This window comes from Chroicocephalus ridibundus, chromosome 7, assembly GCF_963924245.1.
Source record: "Chroicocephalus ridibundus chromosome 7, bChrRid1.1, whole genome shotgun sequence".
NCBI classification, from domain to species: Eukaryota; Metazoa; Chordata; class Aves; order Charadriiformes; family Laridae; genus Chroicocephalus; species Chroicocephalus ridibundus.
The window spans coordinates 28,060,218-28,085,810 of record NC_086290.1 but is presented as its reverse complement, the minus strand read 5'-3'; the positions used below and the strand labels follow the sequence as shown (position 1 = coordinate 28,085,810).

Sequence of the window (25,593 nt, the reverse complement as noted above, 5' to 3'; positions counted from 1 at the left end):
GTGCTGTCTTAACCTAATGCATTGCTATCATCCAGTCTGTCCATGACTATTGTGTCATGATTAACCACTTTGCATTCTTCTGGATTTCTTGTCGCCTTTAATTCTTCAGTGCTTGAAAAATTTATCTTTTTTGCATCATATCTTGCTTTACAAGTGTTCATCTCCAGTTAATTTCTTGCTTTCTGGCTAAATAAAATATAAAAAATAAATTCTGTCTTTGATTAACTCTCTCTGTATTACTGCTTCTAACTTTAATGTTCAGTGGGATTACAAAACTTGTAAATTAACTTATTTGTAATTGTTGTGTTTGGAATGACAGAACCTAAGCAAGAAGTCATCCCAGCTCCTGTGCCTGAACCTAAACCTGCAGTGGGTAAGAATTGTTTAGTTATGAATACTGGTGCAGCCTTTCTTGTGTGTCTAGTATTTTCCATTCAGAGATTTCTGGCTAAAAGGACATTAACCAAATGTCTTTAATATTGCTAAGACTGGAACTGTCATACAATCTACAGAGCATTTTAAAGAACATCAAACTTAAACCAAAATTATTTATTAGAACAAATATATGAGAACTCTTTTTTTTTTTTTTTTTTACAGCTCTGAAATCTCCAAAACCAGCAGCAGAACCAGCAACAGCTGTTACTACTCCAGTGACAGTTCCAGTGGTTGGAAAGAAAGCAGGTATTTATGTTTATTCAATGTTATTTAGGGTTTTTCTCTCTGAGATACCTAAATACCTTCAGAATAAAGAGAATGAAGAGCTGTACGATCCTATAACTCATTCATTAGAGGAAGATTTGAGGTCCTATTCAAGGATCTTGTTATTTTAGGTACTATCACCTAATCTAAAAGACAAGTGTCTATGATACACCATTGGGATGAATCTGTGCTCTTGTTTCTGGATGGTGATATGTGTGCCTTTATTTATTGTCCTACTATGAAGTTTGTGTATTCTGTTGATTCCTTGGTGTTGTTTATGTTCTGGTGTATGTCTTGTGAACTCTTCTTGTATTTCTGTATAGCAAAAGAAAGGTTACATGTGTTTCTAAATAATTCATCTGTTGTTTAGTTTTCTGCTTTTTATTTGTTATTGAAGTCCTGAGGAAAAGTGACAGTGGTGTTGAAGAACTAGAGTATGGCTACCCTCATTTGATGTGCTTAGGACTCTGGATCATACCCTGCTGTAAAAAAAGAACTGTGAAGAAACCAGTCCATCTGAAGCGCTCTGAGCCTGAGGTCCCTCAGTAGAGCTGATGTACATGTTGCTCGCCCATTGTTCAAAGGGCCTCATGTTACAGTAGAGCTCAGATCTTGGGGCACTTGAGAAGCTTAATCATGAATGTCTCTTCGCCATTGATTTGGTGATGTAGCCAGGCCTGCAGTGGCATAACCAACCCATTTTATGTAGGTGACCAGATAGGCCTTAGAAAGCTGTCATTTTCTGCTACTTTTAACCTGGATTGGATTTAAATTGGCAGACTGGTGGGATAATGCTCTGTACCATGACAGTGGTTTACTTGGATCTTCTGTACTGTTTGGCTGTGCCATTCTTACCTGTCTTTTGTTTTGTGATTGTGTTGTCAGTTTTCTGTTGTGTGGAGAAAAGGTGTTCTATGTTCATTTTATTTCAGGTATAGCTGGAAATTTTGTCTTAAAATATATTGTTCCTGATGCTTATTCTTATGGATTTTTAACTCTCTAAATTACCTGTGAAACCTTTGTAGCTGCAGAAAAGCCTGATGCACCATCTGTACTAAAGCATAGAGGTAAAATGCCCCCAGTGGAAGAAGAAAAGCCTGAGTCAATTGTGTTAAAGAAGATTTCGGTTGAGAAACGCTTGCCTGTAGAAGAAAGAGTAAGTCCTAAGCAGACAGTTCTGGACATTCAGACAGTAGAGCCACTTGAGTTTAAAGTATCACTGGAAACAGCTGATGGAATACTGAAGCCAGAGGGAGATGAGCAGGAGAAAGTAGCTCTTAAATATTTTATCTTGTCTCCTGAAGAAGAGAAGCCAGAAATGACACCTATACTTTCAAGAAAGACTACCCTTGCAGGTGAGAAAACAGAAGTTACAATAGATCGCGTTACTTATGCAACGGATGAACCACGGCTATCTGATGAGGAATTGAAATTGGTTTCTATAGCATCTGAACATGCGGAAAGAGATTCTGGAGAAGAAAAGGGGGATGAAATTAAATCGGTTGTTCATAGGGCAGGTGCTGTAGAGAAAATCTCTGACAAGTTTAGTGTTCTTCACGAAGAAAAGATTCGCGGGCATGAAAAAGAAGAGAAAATTGAGTCAACTTATGTACCTAAACATATACCCAGAGAGCCATATGAGTTAAGGGACCGGAAGAGACTTCTAGGAAAAGAGGCAAAATCAAAAATCAGTCTGCAACCTGAAGAATTTCCCATTAAGGATGACACTTCATTTGTAAAGGATATCACAGAGGCAGGAATAGCTGAAACTCCTCTGCTTAGAAGTGTGGAAGAGAGAGGAGATTTTACTCTAGAGAAATCTGAAGTTCCTCTTGGAGAATTCATGAAGGAGCACGACATAAAAAATAAAACTCAATGGATTAAGAAGTCTGGTACCACAGTAGCTGAAATTCCTATAGATAAGATTCTTAATAAAGAAGCAAAGAAACTGGAAATTATTCAAGATGATGAGAAAGATGAGAATCTGGACTTTACAACAGCTGAACAGCATTCCTTAGACTTGTCTGAGGAGGCTGAACCAGCATTGAGAAAAGATGTTGTCTTAGAACACCCCACTGAAGATGAGGACGTTCCCAGAGACAAAGCTTACATAACCTTTAAACCATCTGCTCTTAAGCCAGAAGTAGTGGAAAGGAAGGCAAGACAAAAATGTTCTGCAGAAGAAGTTGTTCATTATAAGGAGGGTTCAGGACAATTGACTGAGAAAGCACTCCTAAATGATAAAAAAACAGGCAAAAAGGTCATACCAGAGAAGCAAGAGAAAAGTACTTTCAGCACTCACTTGAAAAAAGATAAAATAAGGCAGTCAGATGCCCCTGAAAAGCTGCCCGTGGAAAAAGAAGAATTTGATACAGTGATTACAGGAGAAGGAATGGAAGGTGAAGTTTCCATGGGAGAACATGAAAAAGGAGTCAAAGATGAAAATGTTGACAGATCTGAGTCAGTAAAGAAAGTTCCTATTCATCCACCAGGGAGTCAAGACAAAAAACAATTTCAAGAAGTTTGTACCATTCAGGACGAATATAAAGAAACTCCATCTCTCAAAAGCAGCAAAGATAAAACTGAAGAAAAGAAATCTTCTGTGACTGTGGAAGAAGTGAAGCCTTCAGAAAAAGAACTTCCAGTGACAGAAGGTACATCAGATGAAAAAACATCAGCTAAACGTGGCATTGGAAAAAGCACATCTGTTACCGTGAAAAAAGGGAAGGGAAAACTTTCAGACAAAATACCATCAAGCAAAGGAATCCCAACAAACGGAGAAGTTACTTACTCCTCAAACATAGGTAAGATAGTAAGTCCCAAGAAAGCAGAAGGAGAGAAAGAATATCAGAAATCAGAACCTGCTCACATGATTGAGCAGGCCAGCAGACTTTTGAGTGATAACAGGAATTTGGATGCACCTGGAGAATCACGTGAAGTTCTGGACGTTCCTGCAAAATCTCACACAAAACGAGGTGAGGAAGACTGCTGCCAAATTCTTCCACGAAGTGCTTGTACTATTTGCTTCAGGAGAATACAATTTGCCATTGTGATGTTTGTTTTCATTCTTTAATACAGTTCACACTTCCATCTAGTCTGTCAGCTGGCTGTACTGGCATTCAGCCACTCTTGACATGTTTGTCTTACCTGTCTGTACATACATCTGTGTGAACAATGTTCATTGTCTTAATCTCACACTTTCATAAGACTGCATAAATCATGTTGTGTGCCATTGTCTTCTCAGAAAAACTCACACATTTTTCTAGTATTCATTTTTCCATCCACTGCAATAAAAATCTGTCCTACATTTCATTCATTTCATTCTCCCATTAAGAGTAGCTTTTATATTTTCTTTCACAAAATGATGGTGAGAAGCAGCATAGCATGGGAAATATTTTCAAAAGTCTGAGATGATTCATCACAAGTTGGTCAACTAACAGAACATCCCTCACTTGTAAGAGTATCACATTGCCCTGAAACATGGATTTAATTTATACAGCTTATATTTTTGTTGTCTACATTAGTAAAAGTGTGTGTTTTTTTCTAAAAAAACACTCATATAATTTGTAACAGGTACTTAAGTGATTTTGCTTGACAGGTGGGTATTGATCAAGGGCCTAATTATGAGTAAAGTGTCAGGGAATGGCAGAATTTACAAAATAACGGGCAGGACAATAAACTGAGGAAGTAGGAGCTTCTAAGTTGCCTTTCACTCCATGCTGCTGAACATCTGTCTTTCCCATGCTTCAAGATATTGAACTTACCATTGAGATATAGACAGTATAAGTTGTATAAATATATACATATGTTTATATCTTCCTCACCTTTTATTTATATATAGCTAAAGGAAGAGAAAATTTGATTTGTAAAAGAAATGTTTGTCTAAATTTTAGTACGTATGTATATTTAACTACATTCCTAATAATATTGCTGTTCTACTTCAGAGGCCAAGACACCGAAAGAAGAAACTCCAAAGGGTATCAGTCCAGTCAAAGGTAGGTTACTACAAGTCAATACCTACAAGCAAAAGCAATAAATAAGGATTAGTTTATTCATTTCAATCTGAATTACAGCCAAGAAGACACCTTCACCGGCAGATGCAGAAAGAAGGAAACTCAGGCCTGGCAGTGGTGGTGAAAAACCTCCTGAAGAGCCTCCGTTCACTTACCAACTCAAGGCTGTACCACTGAAGTTTGTGAAGGAGATGAAAGATATAGTTCTAACAGAAGCTGAGTCTGTTGGGTCTTCTGCAATCTTTGAAGTCCTTATTTCGCCATCCACTGCAATTACCAGCTGGATGAAAGATGGAAGTAACATCCGAGAGAGCCCAAAACACAAGTTTATTGCTGATGGCAAAGATAGGAAGCTACATATCATTGATGTCCAGCTGTCAGATGCTGGTGAATATACTTGTGTATTACGACTGGGGAACAAAGAGAAGACCTCTACAGCCAAACTCATTGTTGAAGGTATTCCCTGTTTCATGTTTATCAATAATTAAAAGGCTACTCCTCAAGCTAGAAGTACTGGTACTTCATGAATTTACGTGGTTGGTAGATGAAGCTTTTTGTCTCCATCAATCACTACACATATTGATTTAATATGTAAGGCACTTCTGCATATAAATGAGACAAATAAAAATGTCGTGTTTCCCACAGAACTCCCAGTGAAGTTTGTGAAAACTCTTGAAGAAGAAGTCACTGTGGTTAAAGGCCAGCCACTGTACTTGACCTGTGAGCTAAACAAAGAAAGAAATGTGATCTGGAGGAAGGATGGGAAGATCATCAAAGACAAGCCTGGGAAATTTGCTCTGGGCATTATTGGTTTGTCACATTCCCTCACGATCACGGATTCAGATGATGCTGATGCTGGCACTTACACGGTTACTGTGGAAGACTCTGAGCTATCATGCTCGTCTTGTGTTAAGGTAGTAGGTAAGCAATCAAAATCGTGTCCTCCTTTCTCTGTAGGATATTTGGTCTGTTTTAAGATTAGGAAAGCTTTTCATCATAGTATTACAATATAAATGGACAGATAAGGTTTGTACAGCTTTTAAAAGCTTGTTGTAATACAAAATCTGTTAGTTTTATTTCTTCTATTTATGACCCATCTCCTTATAGTAAAATTCTGCTAAGGTATATTTTTATGTAACTTTTTGTCACGCAGAAGTGATAAGAGACTGGTTAGTAAAACCCATAAGAGACCAGCATGTGAAACCAAAAGGAACAGCTACTTTCAGCTGTGACATTGTCAAGGATACACCAAACATTAAATGGTTTAAAGGAGATGAGGAAATCCCTGCAGAGCCAACTGACAAGACAGAAATCTTGAAAGAAGGAAAGAAAATTTTCCTGAAAGTTAAGAATGCTGGCCCTGATGATATTGGGGAATATTCAGTGGAAATTGAAGGTCGCAGATACCCAGCTAAACTGACCCTTGGTGGTAAGAAAGTTTTTATTTGTATTATATTTAATCGGCTCATAGGCCAGTGTTCAAAAACCTCTAAACAAACAAACAAAAAGGTAACCTGAATTATTATGAAACTCTATCGAAACTTGACCTAATTATGTATGTGTTCATTTGTTCATTCTAGAACGTGAAGTTGAACTTCTGAAGCCATTAGAGGATGTTACAGTTTATGAAAAAGAAACAGCAAACTTTGATACAGAAATATCTGAGGATGATGTTCCTGGTGAATGGAAGCTGAAAGGAGAAGTCCTGAGACCCTCACCTGTAAGCTTGCTTGAATTTTGCAACGCAATTTATTTAATTTTAAACACTGTGAAGAGGTTCCCTTCAATCTTTTTGGTAATATCTTTGCAGTTCTGTCATTGCTACTCAGTCCAGAAAGTAGAAAGGCTAAGCATTATGGTGATTAAAAAAACACTGGTTCTCTAAGTGAGAATTGTATGCTATAAAAGGTAAATTTTGAAGGGCTTCATTTTCTTGAACAATTACAGCACATTATTCAGACAATAATAAAAATATCCTACATACATTACTAGGAATGATGCTGGCATTTGAAAGTGTGGAACGGTGAAGAAATGCACTCCATTGTTTTATTATTGAGTAAAAGTGTTAACTTTCCTTGAAAAGCAATTTAATCTTTCCAGATGTCTCTTTACTGTGTATAAAATCTTGATAGAATCCCTTTATTAAATATACCTAGCAGTAAGGCATAGGCATTTTATTTACCAAGTCTGTCATCTCTCCAGACATGTGAAATCAAAGCTGAAGGAGGAAAACGCTTCCTAACCTTGCACAAAGTCAAGTTAGACCAAGCTGGTGAAGTCCTTTACCAGGCACTTAATGCAGTTACTACAGCTATCCTGACAGTGAAAGGTATGATGCACCATGGAGTATGGTATCAACTTAAACAGAGTTCACATGGAGCACATTACAAATGATGTGTTCTGTTTCTCTTCCAGAAATTGAACTGGACTTTGCTGTGCCCCTAAAAGATGTTACTGTCCCTGAGAGGCGCCAAGCAAGATTTGAATGTGTCCTTACCAGAGAAGCCAATGTTATATGGTCTAAGGGCACTGATATACTCAAGATTGGAGAAAAATTTGACATCATTGCAGATGGAAAGAAGCATATTCTTGTAATCAATGATTCTCAGTTTGATGATGAGGGAGAATACACTGCTGAAGTTGATGGCAAGAAGAGCACAGCAAGACTGTTTGTGGAAGGCAAGCATCTTCTTATGAACAAACATCAAAAATGAATAAGGAATGTGTTTTGTAGAACCACATTAGCCTTTTTCTGATGGTATTTATGTGTCTACATTACAGGTGTGAGGCTGAAGTTCATCTCACCTCTACAGGATCAAACAGTGAAAGAAGGGGAAACAGCTCACTTCCAATTTGAGCTTTCTCATGAAGACATGCCAGTGAAATGGTACAAAAATGACAAGAGACTCCACACGAGCAGAACAGTTTTTATGACTTCAGAAGGCAAAGTTCATAAACTAGAAATGAGAGAAGTAACACTTGATGATATCTCCGAAATAAAGGCCGTAGTCAAGGACTTGAACACACAAGCACACCTCAAAGTCTTAGGTAATTACATAATTTGAAATATGCTATATAATATGTATAAACAATTTTTATAAGTACAAAGTGACAAAACAGCGATGTTTTAGTACATTTATATTACTAATTTACCATTTCATATCCACCATGCCTTTTGTAGAGGCCGATCCATATTTCACTGTGAAATTACAAGACTACAGTGCTGTGGAGAAAGATGATATTACTCTGGAGTGTGAACTTAGCAAAGATGTGCCAGTAAAATGGTACAAAGATGGTGAAGAGCTAGTAGCTTCCAACAGAATTTCCATAAAAACGGATGGCTTGCGCCGTATCCTGAAAATCAAGAAATCTGCAGAGAGTGATAAGGGTGTTTATGAGTGTGACTGTGGAACTGACAAGACAAGTGCTAATGTCAGCGTTGAGCGTAAGTTACCATGCCTTGGCTTAGGAAAAGTACTGAAATCTTTGTAAAACTTGTAGACAGGCAGACAGACACTCTGTAGTGTACACCACCAAAAACTGTACCTTTAGAAAACATGCTGTTATGATGAATAGCTGAAATACCTAGATTTACAATTATTAAGAGTATTTACAAGAGACAATATATCTTAAGATATTACAAATAGCTGTTGCAAAGGCGGTGATGATCAATTATTCTCTATGTCCATTTACAGTCAGAAAAAAAGCAATTACTTTAATTCACTGTAACAGGTATCTGGGTTAATTATGAGGAAAAATATTCTTACTAAAAATAAATAAATTTTCAGACATATTGTAGAAGGGAGTTGTAGACTGCCCAAACTTGCAGCTTTTTAAAAAGGGGATAAATGAGCATTTATTAATGATAGCATTTCAAGGCCATAAAGAAGGGATGGGGAGAGAGTTGAGATCCTTTCCGGTACCACATTTCTATGGTATAGAATGACTGAATAAATGATGTGAACTTTTGGGTTTTTTTATTTTAGCTCGCTTAATTAAAGTGGAGCGCCCACTGTATGGAGTGGAAGTATTTGTTGGTGAAACAGCACGTTTTGAAATTGAAATTTCTGAGCCTGATGTCCGTCCTATATGGAAGCTAAAGGGAGAAACCCTAACACCTTCACCTGTAAGGCTTCTTGTTTACTTTTAGACCACAATTTACACTAGAAAAAACGTATTTAATAATAATGTCTTCAGAGTGGTTCTTAGAATACTCATATTTGTGGGGGTGTGTTTCTTTATCACCAGGACTGCGAAATCATTGAAGATGGGAAGAAGCATACTCTTGTCCTTCATAACTGCAAACTTGATATGACTGGAGAAGTGTCTTTCCAAGCTGCTAATGCTAAAAGTGCTGCTAATCTCAAAGTGAAAGGTACAGTCTGCACTTTGCCAACATTTCCATGTGTATCTCAGGGCATTAGAACAAATCTAGCAGCAGAAAGGTCTATATGAACCCATCACTGAACTAAAAGTGCTATTCTTTGATTTCAGAATTGCCTCTCATCTTTATCACTCCACTAAGTGATGTGAAGGTCTTTGAGAAAGATGAAGCCAAATTTGAATGTGAGGTCTCCAGAGAACCCAAGACTTTCCGCTGGTTGAAAGGAACGCAAGAGATCACCCCTGATGAAAGATTTGAAATTATTTCAGACGGAACAAAGCATGCTCTGATTATTAAATCTGTTGCATTTGAGGATGAAGCTAAATACATGTTTGAAGCTGAGGATAAGAGAACAAGTGCCAAGCTAATTATTGAAGGTTTGTCTGACTTTGCCTTTCTAGGAAAGATCTGCACTGTAGTCCTTGAATAGTTTTTATTGATAAGATTGTTATTAATAAAATGTTATGTTGTTATAGGTATCCGCCTGAAATTCATTACTCCTCTCAAGGATGTCACAAAAAAGGAGCGAGAAACTGCGGTGTTCACTGTGGAACTCTCCCATGAAAATATCCCTGTTATCTGGTTCAAGAATGACCAGCGATTACATACCAGCAAACTTGTTTCAATGACAGATGATGGCAAATTCCATAAGCTCACAATCAAAGATCTTACTATTGATGATACTTCTCAGATTAGAGTGGAAGCTATGGGAAAATCCTCAGAAGCTAAACTCACTGTTCTTGGTAAGAATACCCAAAAGGATTTACATGATGTATATTATCAGAAAAGGGTTATTAATGAAAAATGATGATCAGAAAGTCTTTGGGTTGGTTTTGGTTTGCTTTGATGTTTGGTTTTTTTTTTTAGTTTCACCTAAACTTACATTGTGATTTTTGACAAATTTACGATTTGTTTGTCTTCTTTGGGTCTCCATTTCCCCATTCACAAAGCATAATTAAAATAACTTTAAAATGTCATGCAACTGTTGCAAAAGTGTCTATTGGATACTTAAATGGTGCTCTGAAATTCCTAGTGCACCAAAACAATTGTTGTCAGTAATATTAGTAATAAGCTGAATTGTTTCTTACATATTTGTTGTTTTCTCTCTTTGCAACAGAACTCTGTAATATTTATAGGGACTATATTTAATCCTTCTTGCAGGGCATAAGCAAGAAATGTATTTTATGGTAAGAACTAATTGTCCTTTCTGAAAGCTTAAAACTTCAGACTGAAACATATCTCCAACTTTTGCTTGCAGAGGGAGACCCTTACTTCACTGGGAAGCTGCAGGATTACACTGCTGTAGAGAAAGATGAAGTAATCTTACAATGTGAAATCAGCAAAGCAGATGCCCCAGTGAAATGGATGAAGGATGGCCAACCAATTACTCCATCAAAGAATGTTGTTATTAAGGCTGATGGTAAAAAGAGAATCCTTATCCTCAAGAAAGCTTTGAAGAAGGATATTGGACAGTACACTTGTGACTGTGGTACTGATCAAACCTCTGCTAAACTCAATATTGAAGGTATGGTTATTTTACTGGGCTGCTCTGTAGTAGAGATCTTTTGGGGTCTGTTAGAGATTGAGGGAATCAATCACTTTTTTTTTCTTTTTTTTTTCCTCCAGATCGGGATATTGAGATTATACGTCCACTATACAGTGTGGAGGTGATTGAGACAGAGACTGCCCGTTTTGATATTGAAATCTCTGAGGAAGGTGTCCATGGCAATTGGAAGCTAAAAGGAGAACCCCTAACTGAATCAGCTGTAAGCAAATGTCTCGGGATATTTCTTATGTGTGTCTCAACCATGCGCGGGATGGTAGGGTATGAGGGAGAAGAAGGTGGCTGCAGAAATTAAGTGAAATCTATTTCTGCTTTCAATAAGGGTGACTATAATAAAAATACTGGTTTTTTTCATTAATAACTTTTAAAATATAGAATCATAGAATCATGGAATGGTTTGGATTGGAAGTGACCTTGAAGTAGTTCCACCCTCCTTGCCGTGGGCAGGGACACCTCCCACTAGACCAGGTTACTCAAAGCCCCATCCAGCCTGGCCTTGAACACTTACAGGAAGGAGCATCCACAGCCTCTCTGGGCAAACTGTTCCAGTGTCTCACCACCCTGACAGTAAAGAATTTCTTCTTGATATCTAATCTAAATCTGCCCTCTTCCAGTTTAAAACTGTTACCTCTCGTCCTATCACTACACTCCCTGATAAAGAGTCCCTCCCCAGCTTTCCTGTAGGTCCCCTTTAAGTACTGGAAGGCCATTATAAGGTCTCCCTGGAGCCTCCTCTTCTACAGGCTGAACAACTCCAACTCTCTCAGCCTGTCTTCACAGGAGAGGTGCTCCAGCCCTCTGGACTGCTCCAACAGGTCCAGGTCCTTCTTCTGTTGAGGGCCCCAGAGCTGGACTCAGAACTCGAGGTGGGGTCTCATGAGAGTGGAGTAGAGGGGCAGAATCACCTCCCTTAACCTGCTGGCCACACTTCTTTTGAAGCAGACCAGAATACGGTTGGCTTTCTGGGCAGCAAGCGGATATTGCACGGTCCAAGTCTTTCTCCTCAGGGCTGCTTTCTATCCATTCTCCACCCATCCTGTATTTGTGCTTGGGATTGCCCCAACCCACATGCAGGACCTTGCACTTGACCTTGTTGAACTTCATGAGGTTCACACAGGCCCACCTCTCAAGCCTGTCCAGGTCCCTCTGGATGGCGTCCCCTACAGCGTGTTGACCACAACACACAGCCTTGGTGTCGTCGGCAAACTTGCTGAGGGTGCACTCAATCCCACTGTCCATGTTGCCGACAAAGATGTTAAACAGCACCAGCCCAATACCAACCCCTGAGGAATGCCACTCGTCACTGGTCTCCAGTTGGACATCGAGCCATTGACCACAACTCTTTGAGTGCAACCATCCAGACAATTCCTTATAAACCAGTGGTCCATTTGTCCCAATTTAGAGACAAGGAAGTTGTATGGGACAGCGTCAAATGCTTTGCACAAGTCCAGATAAATGATGTCAACCAACATTATAACCCTGTTGTAGAAGGCCACCAAATTTGTCAGACACAAATTCCCCTTACTGCAGCCATGATGGCTGTCACCAATCACTTCATTTTCTGCATGCCTTAGCATAGTTTCCAGGATGATCTTGAGTTCCATTATCTTGCCAGGCACAGAAGTGAGGCTGACTGGCCTGTAGTTCCCTGGGTTTTCCTTTCCCCCCTTTTTAATATTGGGGTTATGTTTCCCCTATTCCAGTACATGGGAACTTGAACAGACTGATACAACTTCTCAGATATGATGGATAATGTCTTAGTAACTTCATCTGCCATTTCCCTCAGGACCTGCAGATGCAACTCATCAGGTCCCATGGATTTGTACACTTTCAGGTTCTTTAGATGTCTCAAACCTGATCTTCTGTACTCGGCACTGGTGAGGCCTCACCTCGAGTACTGTGTTCAGTTCTGGGTCCTGCTGTACAAGAGGGACATAGAAGTGCTGAAGCGTGTCCAGAGGAGAGCTACCAGGCTGATGAGGGGTCTGGAGACCAGGTCATATGAGGAGAGGCTGAGGGAGCTGGGCATGTTTAGCTTGGAGAAGAGGAGGCTGAGGGGAAACCTCATTGCCCTCTTCGACTACCTGAAAGGATGTTGTAGAGAGGTGGGTGTTGGCCTCTTCTCCCAAGTGAATAATGACAGGACCAGAGGAAATGGTCTGAAGTTGCGGCAGGGGAGGTTTAGATTAGATATTAGGAAGAATTACTTTACTGAAAGAGTGGTCAGGCACTGGAACAGCCTGCCCAGGTAGGTGGTTGAGTCACCATCCCTAGAGGTGTTTAAGAAACATCTAGATGCAGCACTTCAGGGCGTGCTCTGGTGGCAGAGATTGTAGGTTGTTTGGTTGTTCTCGATGATCTCAAAGGTCCTTTCCAACCATGAAGATTCTATGATTCTGTGATTCTCCTACAGTAGGCAGTTCTTCATTCTCCCAGTCCCTGCTTTTGCCTTCTGCAACTCGGGCAGCATGGCTAGAGCCAGTGAAGACTGAGACAAAAAAGTTGTTGAGTACCTCAGCCTTCTCCATATCCCATGTGACCAGGTCTCCTGTTTCCTTCTGGAGAGGGACCACATTTTGCAAAGTCTTTCTTTTATCACTGACTTGCCTGTAGAAGCTTTTCTTGTCGCCCTTAACTTCCCTAGACAGATTTATTTCTATCTGGGCTTTGGTTTTCCTAAACAGATCCCTGGCTGCTCGGGCAGTTTCTCTGTAGTCCTCCCAGCCCACCTGTCCTGTATGAACTTAATCCAAAATATTATATAAAATAGTTGAATAATAAATGATTTTACATAAATAAGTACATTCTGTATTGCTAGTCCCTAGGCAATTCTATGATTCTACGATTTTTATGGTGAGGTGAACAAAAAAGATGCTGAAAAAATTGTTTCACTTCTCTTTTTGCAGGACTGTGAAATCAAGGAGGAAGGCAAAAAGCACTTTCTTACACTGTACAACGTACGCTTAGATCAAGCTGGTGGAGTAGACTTCCAAGCAGCAAATGCCAAATCCGGTGCTCACCTTCGAGTGAAACGTAAGCATCTTTTAAACTTAAGGTCTTTTATCTTAAAAGTTTAAAAGTGAAAACAAGGTACTTTTGCCTATTTGGAACAGGTGGACAAATCTCTATACTGTATTGAACCCACAGCAATTGTTTCCAGAACAGCAACTCAAGGATCAATTACTCGAGCAATTTTAATTTTTTAGCTGAGAAATGTCCTATATGTTTTTAACCTTGTATAGAGTTTATTCGTACCGGAGAAGTGAAAATAAGGAGATGGCCTTGAAGGCTGCTTCATGGTTGTTATGAAATCAAAGTATTACAAGCAAAGGCTTTACTGCATTAAAGTATCAGGTTAACCTGAGAGGATGGGATCACAGTGATATCTGGGGATAGGGTTAAGAGCTTGATGGACAGGAACAGACCACACAGTTGAAGACCACTTGTTTCCCACTCCAATCCTGGCCCTCGCTATTTTGGAAAACACATGCCTTATCTAGCAAGAGGAATGCCAGGCCTGGCAGGGAGACAGATGCACGGCAACTTTCCTGCTGACCTTGTTCAATTTAAAGAAACATGGTCTGCAAATAGGAAAATTTAGGTGACCAGCCCTCCCCTAAAAACCCAGGGTGGCCTCTTCTATTTCGGGAATTTAAAGAGCAGCACTGCGATGTCTTTCTCTCCTGAGGGAAGCCACCATGGAGATTAGTACATAAGGGCAGCAGCTCTCTCTTTTGGGTAGAAGTGACTAATCTGAAAATTATGTCTTCTCCTTACCAAGCTCGAGTAATTGGCTTGCTGAGACCCCTCAAGGATGTAACAGTGACAGCTGGGGAATCGGCAACCTTCGATTGCGAACTCTCTTATGAGGGAATCCCAGTAGAGTGGTTCCTGCAAGGAAAGAAGCTGGAGCCCAGTGAAAAGGTAAAGAAACTAAACTTTATTTTTCTCACATTTCCTCCTCCTTCCTCTCTTTCAGCTCTCTTACCCTTCTTTATTTCCTATTTACTCTCCATCAGTAGAAGTACTAACGCACAGCAATACAGTAGTGCTGCTATGTCAAGTGGTAAATCCTTTCTAAATCAGATATAGCATTTTTTGCCCCCAGAAATTCCAATATTCTGGAATCCTACAAGTTATTTATCGTACAAAGGGAAACTGGGGTTCCAAAATATCAATCATTACAACAGTCATTTTTTGCCTGATTCTGTTGGAGACTCAGTCACAGGGGTACTGAATGAGTTTTGCTCAGGTTAATTGTAGTTACAGTGAGAGGGTTTTGAAAGGTGCTATCAGGAAATGCTTTTTTCATCTGAATGCTCAGTTGCAGTCCAATTCTGCATATAAGGGGATTAAGAGGATTCAAATTCCATTTCAGGCATTTGTTCTGGCTCTCCAGATAACTTTCTGGGCAGATTTGCTTGTCAAGCACTTCTCACTAGCTATTTTTAACCCTTCATCAAGTGCTGGCTCTTAACTCTGAGATCTGAGCAGCCTGGAATGGAGTCAGTTTAATATATAAAGTTAATAAAGAAACATAAAGAAATACATTAAGAAACATAAAATATAAATGGATATCACTGGTTTTAAGACTTCTTTTTCATGTACTTTTTCACGTGCGCCTAAGGGAAATAATGCAAATGGAAATACAAATTGGAAGCCTCAGGCAAAGCAAACTTTCAAGGCATTACATTTCCTAGCAAAGTTTTAGAACCTGTAATAATGCTGCTAAAAATACTTTGGTACGGCTTTTTTTCTTTTAAATAGAATTTTTACCATATTATTTTTACGTTTTACTAGATCTTTCTGAGCTTCACCAAATTTGCCTACGTCAAAACTATTTAATTAAATAAATAAATAAATATACAAATATGAAAAGGAAAACCATGGCAATAGGTGACCCCATTACAATATTTAAGGACAGATAAACAAAATTGAAACTCAGCAGATGAGACATATAATAAATCAAAGTATTTGCTTCTGAGTCTAGGAATAAAAATGTAGAAAGCTAATTGTCAGTGCAGTGGCTTGATAGTTATTACTGCCTGGCAAGAGAATTATTATATGTTAAATATTCCATATGATAGAACATTATTTTGTTCTTATCTGTCTGACCTATCATTTTAATTGGAAGCTTGCTTTTCCCTTAATTTTTCTAAACCAACATCTACTACTTGATCACATACTTGTCTGAAAATAAATAAATAGAATTCTTCAAGAGCTATGTTAAAATTTATGACCTGCATGCGTAGCAGCCCTGTTAATGGCTGCAATGTGGGATGTATCTTTGAATCTCCCAGGTCTGCTCCCAGAGAAAAGGGATGTTTGTGTAGGAGTAGCCCAATTTAAACTCATGGTTGCAAAGTAGTTTCACCAATAGATCAACACAGCAATGGTTTTTTAGGTAGGATTTTTTACCAAAATTTAATAATAGAAAATCAAACTCACATTTACAAAAGAATGTATGAAGAGGGGGTGGTAAACCTCTTTATATCTCTCTAAAAGTTTTTACTTTAGATGTAGCCAGGAGCAATACCAACTTTTTCCCATAAATTTACTTATTTTGGTATTTACTGGTACCTATTCAAAATAAACATGATTTCAAGTCAGCCTCCCTTAGTAGATGATAGTAGACTTACATTTTCTAATACAAGGCCACAAATACCTTAAAACATGGGGAAACTTAAAATTACAATTTCTTGCAAGTGGAAGGACAAACCAGAAATGTTTCTCAAAATCCTCAAAGCATTTGCATCTTGAGCTATATCTAGTATATACAAAAGGAAATTATCAAAATTTCATATAAAAATAAACATCCGAACTTCGTAGATAACAACAAATAGCAATGCTATCTCATTAAATATTTCTTAAATATTTGTTGTACATACTGACAAAGGACTTTTTTAATGTACTTTATAAGGTCGTGATACGTGCTGAAGGGAGAGTTCACACGCTTATTCTTAGAGATGTCAAGTTAACAGATGCGGGAGAGGTATCACTGACAGCAAAAGATTTCAGAACTCAAGCAAATCTTTTTGTAAAAGGTAAGTTATTTTAATTATACCATAATCAGTGTTAATGGTCTGTTCATGATTCACCCTGGAATAGGTTGTTAATATACACCATATATCAAATTTATAGGATCATACATACAATATTGAACTGGTGATAACTTTCCTGATTAGAAAAGCCATTTAAAATCTTCATGCTTCACAGAAGACATTAGGAAAGGGGGAAATACTGGAAATGTGTCATACCTGGGAGAGGAATCAATTCTTTAGGATTTCCAGGGCTTCAGTGCAGAACTGAACATTCAGTTTTCCTCAAGATGACCCACAAATACTGGGCTTTATGGCTCCAATGGCTTTTTTTCTGTTCTTTGGAGTATCGAGAAACCTATGATAGCACAAATACACCATCAGTCAAGTGACATAACATTGACTGTTTACCCACTTGCACTGCTTGCAAGTTGTGTATGGATAAGAGGTAAAAAAAAAATCTGCACACACTTCTAACTAATTTAGTAATTAAAGGAGAAATAAAAAAAAAAACATTCCTTAAGTTCAGAGCATAACTTCAGAGTCACTGAGATCACATGGGTATAATTCAGCTAAAGAAACTGAGTTGCAAGGGTTTGTGATGTTTTATGAGTAAAAACCCCATGGAGAAGGATATCGTTCAATCTAATTTTACAGTAGGCTCTAAATGAGGAAATTAGCTCATTTAGAACATATCTGGGCATTAAAAATAAAAACTAAAAAAACCCACTTCATCAGAGACATCTAAGAGCCTTTTTGATTAGTCGTCAAGGACAATTAGTGAACTGTATGAGACAGTTCTGCACTAGCATAGGGCTGGCTATAATTTAGATCTTTATATCAAAAATCTGTCTGTTTCTTTTAGAACCCCCAGTCGAATTTACTAAACCACTTGAGGACCAGACTGTTGAAGAGGAGGCCACTGCAGTACTGGAATGTGAAGTTTCCAGGGAAAATGCAAAAGTTAAATGGTTCAAAAATGGAGAAGAAATTCACAAAACAAAGAAGTATGATATCATTTCTGATGGCAGGGTCAGAAAACTCATTATCCATGGCTGCACACTGGATGATGCAAAAACCTATACCTGTGATGCTAAGGACTTTAAGACATCTTGTTTTCTCAATGTAGAACGTGAGTAATTCACAAATTTCTACAAAATGTCTAAGTGCTATAAATGCTGTGTACTAGTGTCTATGACTGGCAATGTTATCAATGTCAGCAATTTATTCTTCTCTACTGGAGACTTTCCTCTACTAAAATTTTTCTTTTCTCTTACAGCTATTCGTATTGAGTTCCTGAAACCCCTAACTGACCTTGAAGTTAAAGAAAAAGAATCCGCTCGGTTTGAATGTGAAATTTCTCGTCCAGGTGTCAAGGTCAATAATAATACTTTTTAATCTGAGTAACTCCTTCAACTAGAGCTTTCTTTTAAATTGACAACTTTATTGTGTTGTTACAAAATAACACATAACTGAAATCTATGATGAGTATGTTAATATTAATAGCCATACTGATTTGTTCTAAAACAGGTGAAGTGGTTTAAGGATGGCGTTGAAATCAGAAAAGGCAAAAAGTATGACATAATTTCCAAAGGTGCAGAACACATTCTTGTTGTCAGTAAATGCGTCTTCGATGATGAAGCTGAATATGCCTGTGAAGCAAAAACAGCTCGAACTTCAGGCCTACTCACAGTGATAGGTAAACACAGTTTTTTAGAATCTAATCTATGAACAAGAAAAAAAGTTTTTTTGATTAAAGGCTTTAATCATCTTTCTAAATTCTTGTTGCAGAGGAAGAGGCTGTTTTCACAAAAAATCTTCCTGATCTTGAAGTAAATGAAAATGACACTGTAAAATTCGTCTGTGAAGTTTCAAAGCCTAATGCTGAAGTTACTTGGTTTAAAGGAGATGAAGAGGTGCCTGATGGTGGTAGATTTGAACACATTTCAGATGGCCGGAAGAGAATTCTTCTCATACGTAATGCTCATCCTGAAGATGCTGGCAAATATACTTGCAAGCTCCGAAGCTCTAGTACAACAGGAAAACTTACAGTACATGGTAAGAGTTACTTTAGTGTCCTTGCTTTCTGGAAAAGAATAAAAAAAATCAACAAGAATACACAACTTGGTGTATTCTCTTCATAAGTAAAAAATAAAATAAACTCATATATATGTACAAAAATGTTTTCTTTCAGAACTTGCAGCAGAATTTCTTACCAGACCACAAAATCTTGAGGTGCTTGAAGGAGACAAAGCTGAATTTGCCTGTTCAGTATCAAAAGAGGCAATTACAGTACAGTGGCTGAGGGGTGACACAGTCCTGGAGCCTGGTGATAAGTATGACATCATTTCAGATGGCAAAAAGAGAACACTTGTGGTTAAAGACTCTATTCTAGGAGATGCAGGAAAGTATACTGTCATGGTTGGTGAAGCTAAAGCTACAGCACGCTTAACAGTGATAGGTAAGCTTTATTTTATCCATGTGCAGGTGCACATTTTTTTGCATTGCTTATACTACATGAGGTCCTATTTCTTCTGTTTTCTCAATTTCAGAAAAACTCAGGATTATAACTCCCCTGAAGGACCAAGAAGTTAATGAGGGTCAAGAAATTATCTTCAGTTGTGAAGTCAATAAAGAAGGTGCCAAAGAGAAGTGGTACAAAAATGATGAAGCAATATTTGATAGTGCAAAATACATTATTGTCCAGAAGGATTTAGTTTACACTCTCAGAATCAGAGATGCACAGTTGAAAGATCAAGCTACCTATACCATCTCACTGTCAAACCAGAGAGGCGAACGCGCCAAAAGCTCTGCTGCCTTAACAGTATTGGGTAAATAACTTGCACTACATTAAAATTATTTCATCATCTTACATTCAATCTCACGTCAGGATCATAAGGATGTGAATTAATCAGTTTGGCTTTTTTTTGTCTTAACAGAGGAGGATCTCAGAATTGTTGAGCCTCTTGAAGATATTGAGACCATGGAAAAGAAAACTGTCACATTCTGGTGCAAAGTCAATCGCCTTAATGCTACCCTCAAATGGACAAAGAATGGTGAAGAGATCACATTCAACAAGCGGATTTTGTACAAAGTTGATAAATACAAACACTCACTCATCATTAAAGACTGTGGGTTTATAGATGAAGGTGAATACACTGTTACTGCTGGACAGGACAAATCTGTTGCAGAGCTTCTCATCACAGAAGCACCAGCAGACTTCATTGAACATCTCCGGGACCAGACCGTCACTGAATTTGATGATGCTGTCTTTACGTGCCAGCTTTCCAAAGAGAAAGCCAGTGTAAGATGGTACAGAAATGGAAGAGAAATCAAAGAAGGCAAAAAGTATGTACATTTTATTATGCTTTTTAATATGCTGAACATGCTTGCTTTACTTTGGTGCTTTGTCTGGAAACTAAAATACTACTTACTTTTCTCCCCCATAAAGATACCAGTTTGAAAAGGATGGAAATCTGCACAGATTAATCATAAAAGACTGTAGACTTGATGATGAGTGTGAATATTCCTGTGGAGTGGATGACAGGAAATCTAGGGCAAGACTTTTTGTTGAAGGTCTGTGTAAAATTGAATAGGATTTATTTCTTCATTATTTAGTAATAATAAAAGCAATACACAAGTAACACCAAATGAATGGACATTTATTTCAGAAATACCTGTTGAGATCATCCGACCACCACAAGATATTTACGAAGCTCCTGGTGCAGATGTTATCTTCATGGCAGAGTTGAACAAAGATGGTGTAGAGGTCAAATGGTTGAGAAACAACATGATTATCGTCCAAGGTGACAAACATCAGATGATGAGTGAAGGAAAGGTCCACAGGCTGCAGGTGTGCGACATAAAGCCCCGTGACCAAGGGGAATACAGATTTATTGCCAAAGATAAGGAAGCTAGAGCTAAGCTTGAACTAGCTGGTAAGTTGCTTGCTTTGTGTTTTTTTTATAAAATCTTAGATTAGTGAATTAACTCTGTAATTAATTGATTTTTCTTCTTTCAACAAGTTGAGTTAAAATGAATACACAGTCAGACTGAGAAAAGTGCATCTGTATAACTGTATGAGTTATAATTCAGGCAACAAATATTTTTTTTAATTATACGATGCTGATCCAACTGTTGATGAAAATACAAGTCACTTTCCAGTGTCTATACCAAAGAGCATGAATTGAGCTTAAAGGACACAGAACCTTTTCATTAGGTCACCGCAGATCCAAAGCATGAAAAATATTTGACCTACTCATTTCAGTCATATAAGACATTTAATTCCTAATTTGTCTATTTCACAGGATCAGACCAATACAATGCATTAAATTGTTGCTCAAAAAAGCAAATCCCTCTTCCCTGGTTTTATAGGAGGACACGCTACATACCAACCAGCCTGAGTTTCTTTACCTAGAGCAGTCCAATGAATGTATGAAGGACTTGCTTAGAATTCACACAACAGCTCCTTTTTTATGTTAGCTTCTTTGCTGACTACACAAATGAATAGATTTATTTTTTTTAAAAAACATAAGTGCTTACTTGTCACATTGATCTTCCATAGCTGCACCTAGAATCAAGACTGGTGATCAAAACCTTGTGGTTGATGTTGGGAAGCCTTTAACAATGACTGTTCCATATGATGCCTATCCAAGAGCAGAAGCTGAATGGTTGAAAGAGGAGGAAAGTCTGCCCACAACAACTGTTGATACAACAACTGACTGCAGTACCTTCAAAATTTATGAAGCAAAGAAATCAGATAAGGGAAGGTACAAGGTTATACTTCGAAACAAACATGGCCAGGCAGAAGCATTCATCAATGTAGAGGTCATTGGTAAGTACTCCCACCATTAAAACCTTGCTTACATTTATTTAAGCCACAGGGAAGGGAAAAAAAAAAAAGATGCAATGCCCTAAAATATTGTCATATCTTTGTTAGATGTTCCAGGTCCAGTTAGAAACTTGGAAGTCACTGAAACTTATGATGGTGAAGTTGGCCTCGCCTGGCAAGAACCAGAAAGTGATGGTGGAAGTAAAATAATAGGCTACGTCGTTGAAAGACGTGATATCAAGCGTAAGACCTGGATTACAGTCACTGATCGTGCTGAAAATTGTGAATACACTGTTACTGGACTTCAAAAAGGAGGAGTTGAGTACCTCTTCCGTGTTAGTGCACGGAATAGAGTGGGAACTGGTGAGCCAGTGGAAACAGAGAGACCTGTGGAAGCTAAGAGCAAATTTGGTGAGCTTAAGTTATGACTCAGTGATTGATGACAGTGTAAAAAAAGCAGTAAAAACTCTAAGAACAGGTAAAAAACACATACCTTGTTTTTCCTTTTTCTCCCCAAAATAAACTGTAGAAGTTCCTGGTCCTCCTCAAAATGTAGAAGTTACTGATGTGAACAGGTTTGGAGCTACACTTACCTGGGAACCACCTGAGTATGATGGAGGATCTCCAATTACTGGCTACGTTATTGAACTGCGTAACAGAGCTTCCATCAAATGGGAGCCAACCATGACTACTGGAGCTGATGAACTGTCAGCTGTCCTGACTGATGTTGTGGAAAATGAAGAATATTTCTTCAGAGTAAGAGCTCAAAACGTGGTTGGAGTTGGCAAACCAAGTCCTGCTACACGGGCAGTAAAAATTATGGACCCAATTGGTAAGTGTGCAAGCACTGATTGTGGTTACACTATAAGACAGGGACATTTTGGCTGTTTATATATTATGTGTGGAGGAAAGTTCAATTGAGAAACATGTGCTGCAAATACCATGTACAGTTAGTTTTTTCCTACTTTTGTCCTTCAAACATATCAGAAGTAACTTGCTACCATTTGGTTCGGTAAGGACTCCAAATATTTTTGCTCTGAAATTAGGATTCAACTTAAATTTTAAAAAATGGTTTAGAAAAAACTATGCAAAGGCTGTAAAAAAGAGTACTTTAATGTATAGACAGCCGATATGCACAACCATACTCCATTATCAATTGCAAAAATGTCTTTCTCTCAAATTATTTTCAGAGAGACCAAGTCCTCCCATTAACCTGGATCATTCAGATCAAACTAAGTCATCAGTGCAGCTTACATGGGAACCTCCTCTCAAAGATGGAGGAAGTCCAGTCTTGGGCTATATTGTTGAAAGGCGAGAAGAAGGAACAGACAAGTGGATTCGCTGTAACCCAAAACTAGTACCCGCTCTTACTTTTAAGGTAAGATGTTCTGTTCATCAACAAAGTACTCAAAATGTGTAGATAATTTTTAATATGAGTTAACTATATGATTATTTGTGCTTTTTAGGTAACTGGATTGAAACCAGGATGCAGTTATTACTACAGAGTCTCAGCAGAAAATGCAGCTGGTGTGTCTGACCCAGCAGAGGCTATTGGGCCATTAACTGCAGATGATACCTTTGGTAAGCCATATGCTATTTATTCAAGATAATTAAAGTTCATCTTTTGGGGTAATATGTATATATTTCACCAGATAACTGTGATGCCAACTAGCATAAAGAACCTTAGACCTTTGAGATTCTGAGCTATTTCTCCTCCATTGTGAATTCTGCAGATAATAAGCTGTACTATTAGGTAGAGACCTATTAGGCTGCCTGAAGAGAAAGGCATGAACTTTTGTCTCCTGACCTAGCTTTGTGGAAGGTGGGAGGTAACAGGAGAGAAAGTCAGAGAAGATAAAAAAATCAAAAAGTAAAAAAAATACATAGTTTTTATATTAAAGGGTGAATTAGATCTCCTACTTGATAATGCTAAGATGCCTTATCATCGCACATATTTCTAAAAAATGTTTAGCCAGGAGAGGTAGGGAGTGATAAATCACAGCTAGGCCTAGACAGCTCCAACCTTCAGGCTGAGATACAGTCAGAATCAGCCTCTCAACACAACTACTATTAGCCATATTCAGCACATCTGAAAATATTTCATCGAATCCATTTTCCTCTTTTTCCAGTTGGACCTACAATGGACCTAAGTGCATTTAAAGATGGGCTGGAGGTTATTGTTCCAGAGCCAATCAAGATCCGTGTTCCTATCACTGGCTACCCTGTGCCAACTGCCACGTGGTCTTTTGGTGATCAAGTCTTAGAAGAGGGTGATCGTGTAACAATGAAGACCACTGCCTCCTTTGCAGAACTTGTAATCACTCCAAGTGAACGCCCAGACAAGGGAGTTTATTTCTTAACATTAGAAAACCCTGTGTCATCTGTTTCAGGAGAAATTGACGTTAATGTCATTGGTAAGTGGACATGTATATATTCTATCAATAACATACCACACCACATTTGTCTTGCTAAAATCTAATAAAGTTGATAATGTGAAATCACACAGCTTTCAGTAAACCAAGTATATTAAAATATAACTAAAAACTAGAAATCCATCCTCAAAAAACCCCTCTTTTCTGGTTTTCAATATCCAACTGTGTTTAAGGAAGAATGACTAAGAAGAATAAGTCTTCTGGCAGATAGATTACATAGAGATCACTGTCAAACTCCAATCGCAAAATAATTAATACAATTTCTGTGATTTCTAGCTTGTCCAAGTGCACCAAGAGAACTTAAAGTTTTAGACGTAATCAAGAACACAGTGCAGCTGTCATGGGAACCTCCAGAAGATGATGGTGGAAGTCCAGTTACTGGCTATATAATTGAAAAACGCGAAGTAAGCCGGAAAACATGGAACAAAGTAAGTTCATTCTTTCTCATTTCAATTTCTATTTGCTATATTGTTGCCACATGTGCTACTGAATTTTCTGTCTAATTGTGGTAATTGCTCTTTGGAAATAAATTTTAGAAACACATTGGATCTTTACTTCTCTTTAGGTTATGGACCATGTTGTTGACCAAGAGTTCACAGTACCTGACCTCATCCAAGGAAAAGAATATCTGTTTAGAGTTTCTGCATGCAATAAATGTGGCCCAGGAGAACCTGCATACATTGATGAACCTGTAAATATGTCAGCACCAGCAAGTGAGTCAACTGTTTCACATTGTGGCTGGTTTTCTGTTTCTGAAATCTTGCTGATTTTCTTCAAAATAAGATGTAAAAAAATATCCTAGACTGGTTTCTAAGACCCCGTATGTTTTTAATTTTTAATAGCGGTGCCTGATCCACCAGAGAACGTTAAATGGAGAAATCCAACATCGAAAGGAATCTTCCTAACATGGGAGCCTCCCAAATATGATGGTGGTGCCCGCATTAAGGGTTATTTGGTAGAAAAATCTCAACGTGGCACAGACAAGTGGGAGATATGCGGGGAGCCTGTTGTTGAAACAAAGTAAGTAAAATAAACACAGAAGGTATATCCTTTCAAGTAACAGAGCCATCCTCACCACTTTAAATATCTGGATTTTATTAATTTTTTTTTGACAAACAGAATGGAAGTAACAAAACTCAAGGAAGGGGAGTGGTATGCATATCGGGTTAAGGCTTTGAACAGAATCGGAGCCAGCAAGCCAAGTAAGCCAACAGACGATATTCAGGCCATCGATGCAAAAGGTAATTACTTCAATCATTGAATTACAGTAGCTGCTTTATTTTTACCAGTCTCTGAAATACTGTTTCTATAACAATGTTTTCATTCTCTCCTAAATCAGAGGCTCCAGAAATTTTCTTAGATGTGAAACTTCTTGCTGGACTTACTGTGAAAGCTGGAACTAAAATTGAGCTACCAGCTAAAGTAACTGGAAAGCCTGAGCCCCAGATTACTTGGACCAAGGCTGACAAAATTTTGAGACCTGACAACAGAATCACCATTGAAACCAAACCTAATCATTCTACAGTCACTATTACAGACAGCAAGAGGAGTGACAGTGGAACCTATATTATAGAAGCTGTAAATTCCAGTGGACGTGCAACTGCTGTTGTTGAAGTTAATGTTCTTGGTATG

The 25,593-nt window shown here is 38.2% G+C and overlaps 1 protein-coding gene across 4 annotated transcripts in view; it reads left to right on the top strand.

Annotated features, from left to right (window-relative positions):
- TTN (titin) overlaps positions 1-25,593 on the top strand; it is a 244,001-nt gene that overhangs the window by 136,840 nt on the left and 81,568 nt on the right. For all 4 annotated transcript variants that reach the window (XM_063341962.1, XM_063341960.1, XM_063341959.1 and 1 more), the window contains 40 exons: positions 320-373; positions 598-681; positions 4,644-4,694; positions 4,773-5,168; positions 5,358-5,633; positions 5,866-6,141; positions 6,293-6,432; positions 6,915-7,041; positions 7,128-7,391; positions 7,494-7,760; positions 7,894-8,157; positions 8,699-8,838; positions 8,961-9,087; positions 9,207-9,473; positions 9,573-9,839; positions 10,355-10,621; positions 10,723-10,862; positions 13,567-13,693; positions 14,442-14,584; positions 16,581-16,704; positions 17,564-17,830; positions 17,978-18,075; positions 18,229-18,397; positions 18,490-18,756; positions 18,893-19,159; positions 19,251-19,529; positions 19,638-20,046; positions 20,150-20,274; positions 20,370-20,636; positions 21,263-21,532; positions 21,638-21,940; positions 22,059-22,361; positions 22,720-22,907; positions 22,996-23,110; positions 23,659-23,943; positions 24,238-24,389; positions 24,527-24,674; positions 24,804-24,981; positions 25,081-25,202; positions 25,301-25,588. In XM_063341962.1, coding sequence (XP_063198032.1) covers positions 320-373; positions 598-681; positions 4,644-4,694; positions 4,773-5,168; positions 5,358-5,633; positions 5,866-6,141; positions 6,293-6,432; positions 6,915-7,041; positions 7,128-7,391; positions 7,494-7,760; positions 7,894-8,157; positions 8,699-8,838; positions 8,961-9,087; positions 9,207-9,473; positions 9,573-9,839; positions 10,355-10,621; positions 10,723-10,862; positions 13,567-13,693; positions 14,442-14,584; positions 16,581-16,704; positions 17,564-17,830; positions 17,978-18,075; positions 18,229-18,397; positions 18,490-18,756; positions 18,893-19,159; positions 19,251-19,529; positions 19,638-20,046; positions 20,150-20,274; positions 20,370-20,636; positions 21,263-21,532; positions 21,638-21,940; positions 22,059-22,361; positions 22,720-22,907; positions 22,996-23,110; positions 23,659-23,943; positions 24,238-24,389; positions 24,527-24,674; positions 24,804-24,981; positions 25,081-25,202; positions 25,301-25,588 — 8,301 coding nt within the window. The remainder of the gene's footprint in view (positions 1-319; positions 374-597; positions 682-4,643; positions 4,695-4,772; positions 5,169-5,357; positions 5,634-5,865; positions 6,142-6,292; positions 6,433-6,914; positions 7,042-7,127; positions 7,392-7,493; positions 7,761-7,893; positions 8,158-8,698; positions 8,839-8,960; positions 9,088-9,206; positions 9,474-9,572; positions 9,840-10,354; positions 10,622-10,722; positions 10,863-13,566; positions 13,694-14,441; positions 14,585-16,580; positions 16,705-17,563; positions 17,831-17,977; positions 18,076-18,228; positions 18,398-18,489; positions 18,757-18,892; positions 19,160-19,250; positions 19,530-19,637; positions 20,047-20,149; positions 20,275-20,369; positions 20,637-21,262; positions 21,533-21,637; positions 21,941-22,058; positions 22,362-22,719; positions 22,908-22,995; positions 23,111-23,658; positions 23,944-24,237; positions 24,390-24,526; positions 24,675-24,803; positions 24,982-25,080; positions 25,203-25,300; positions 25,589-25,593) is intronic.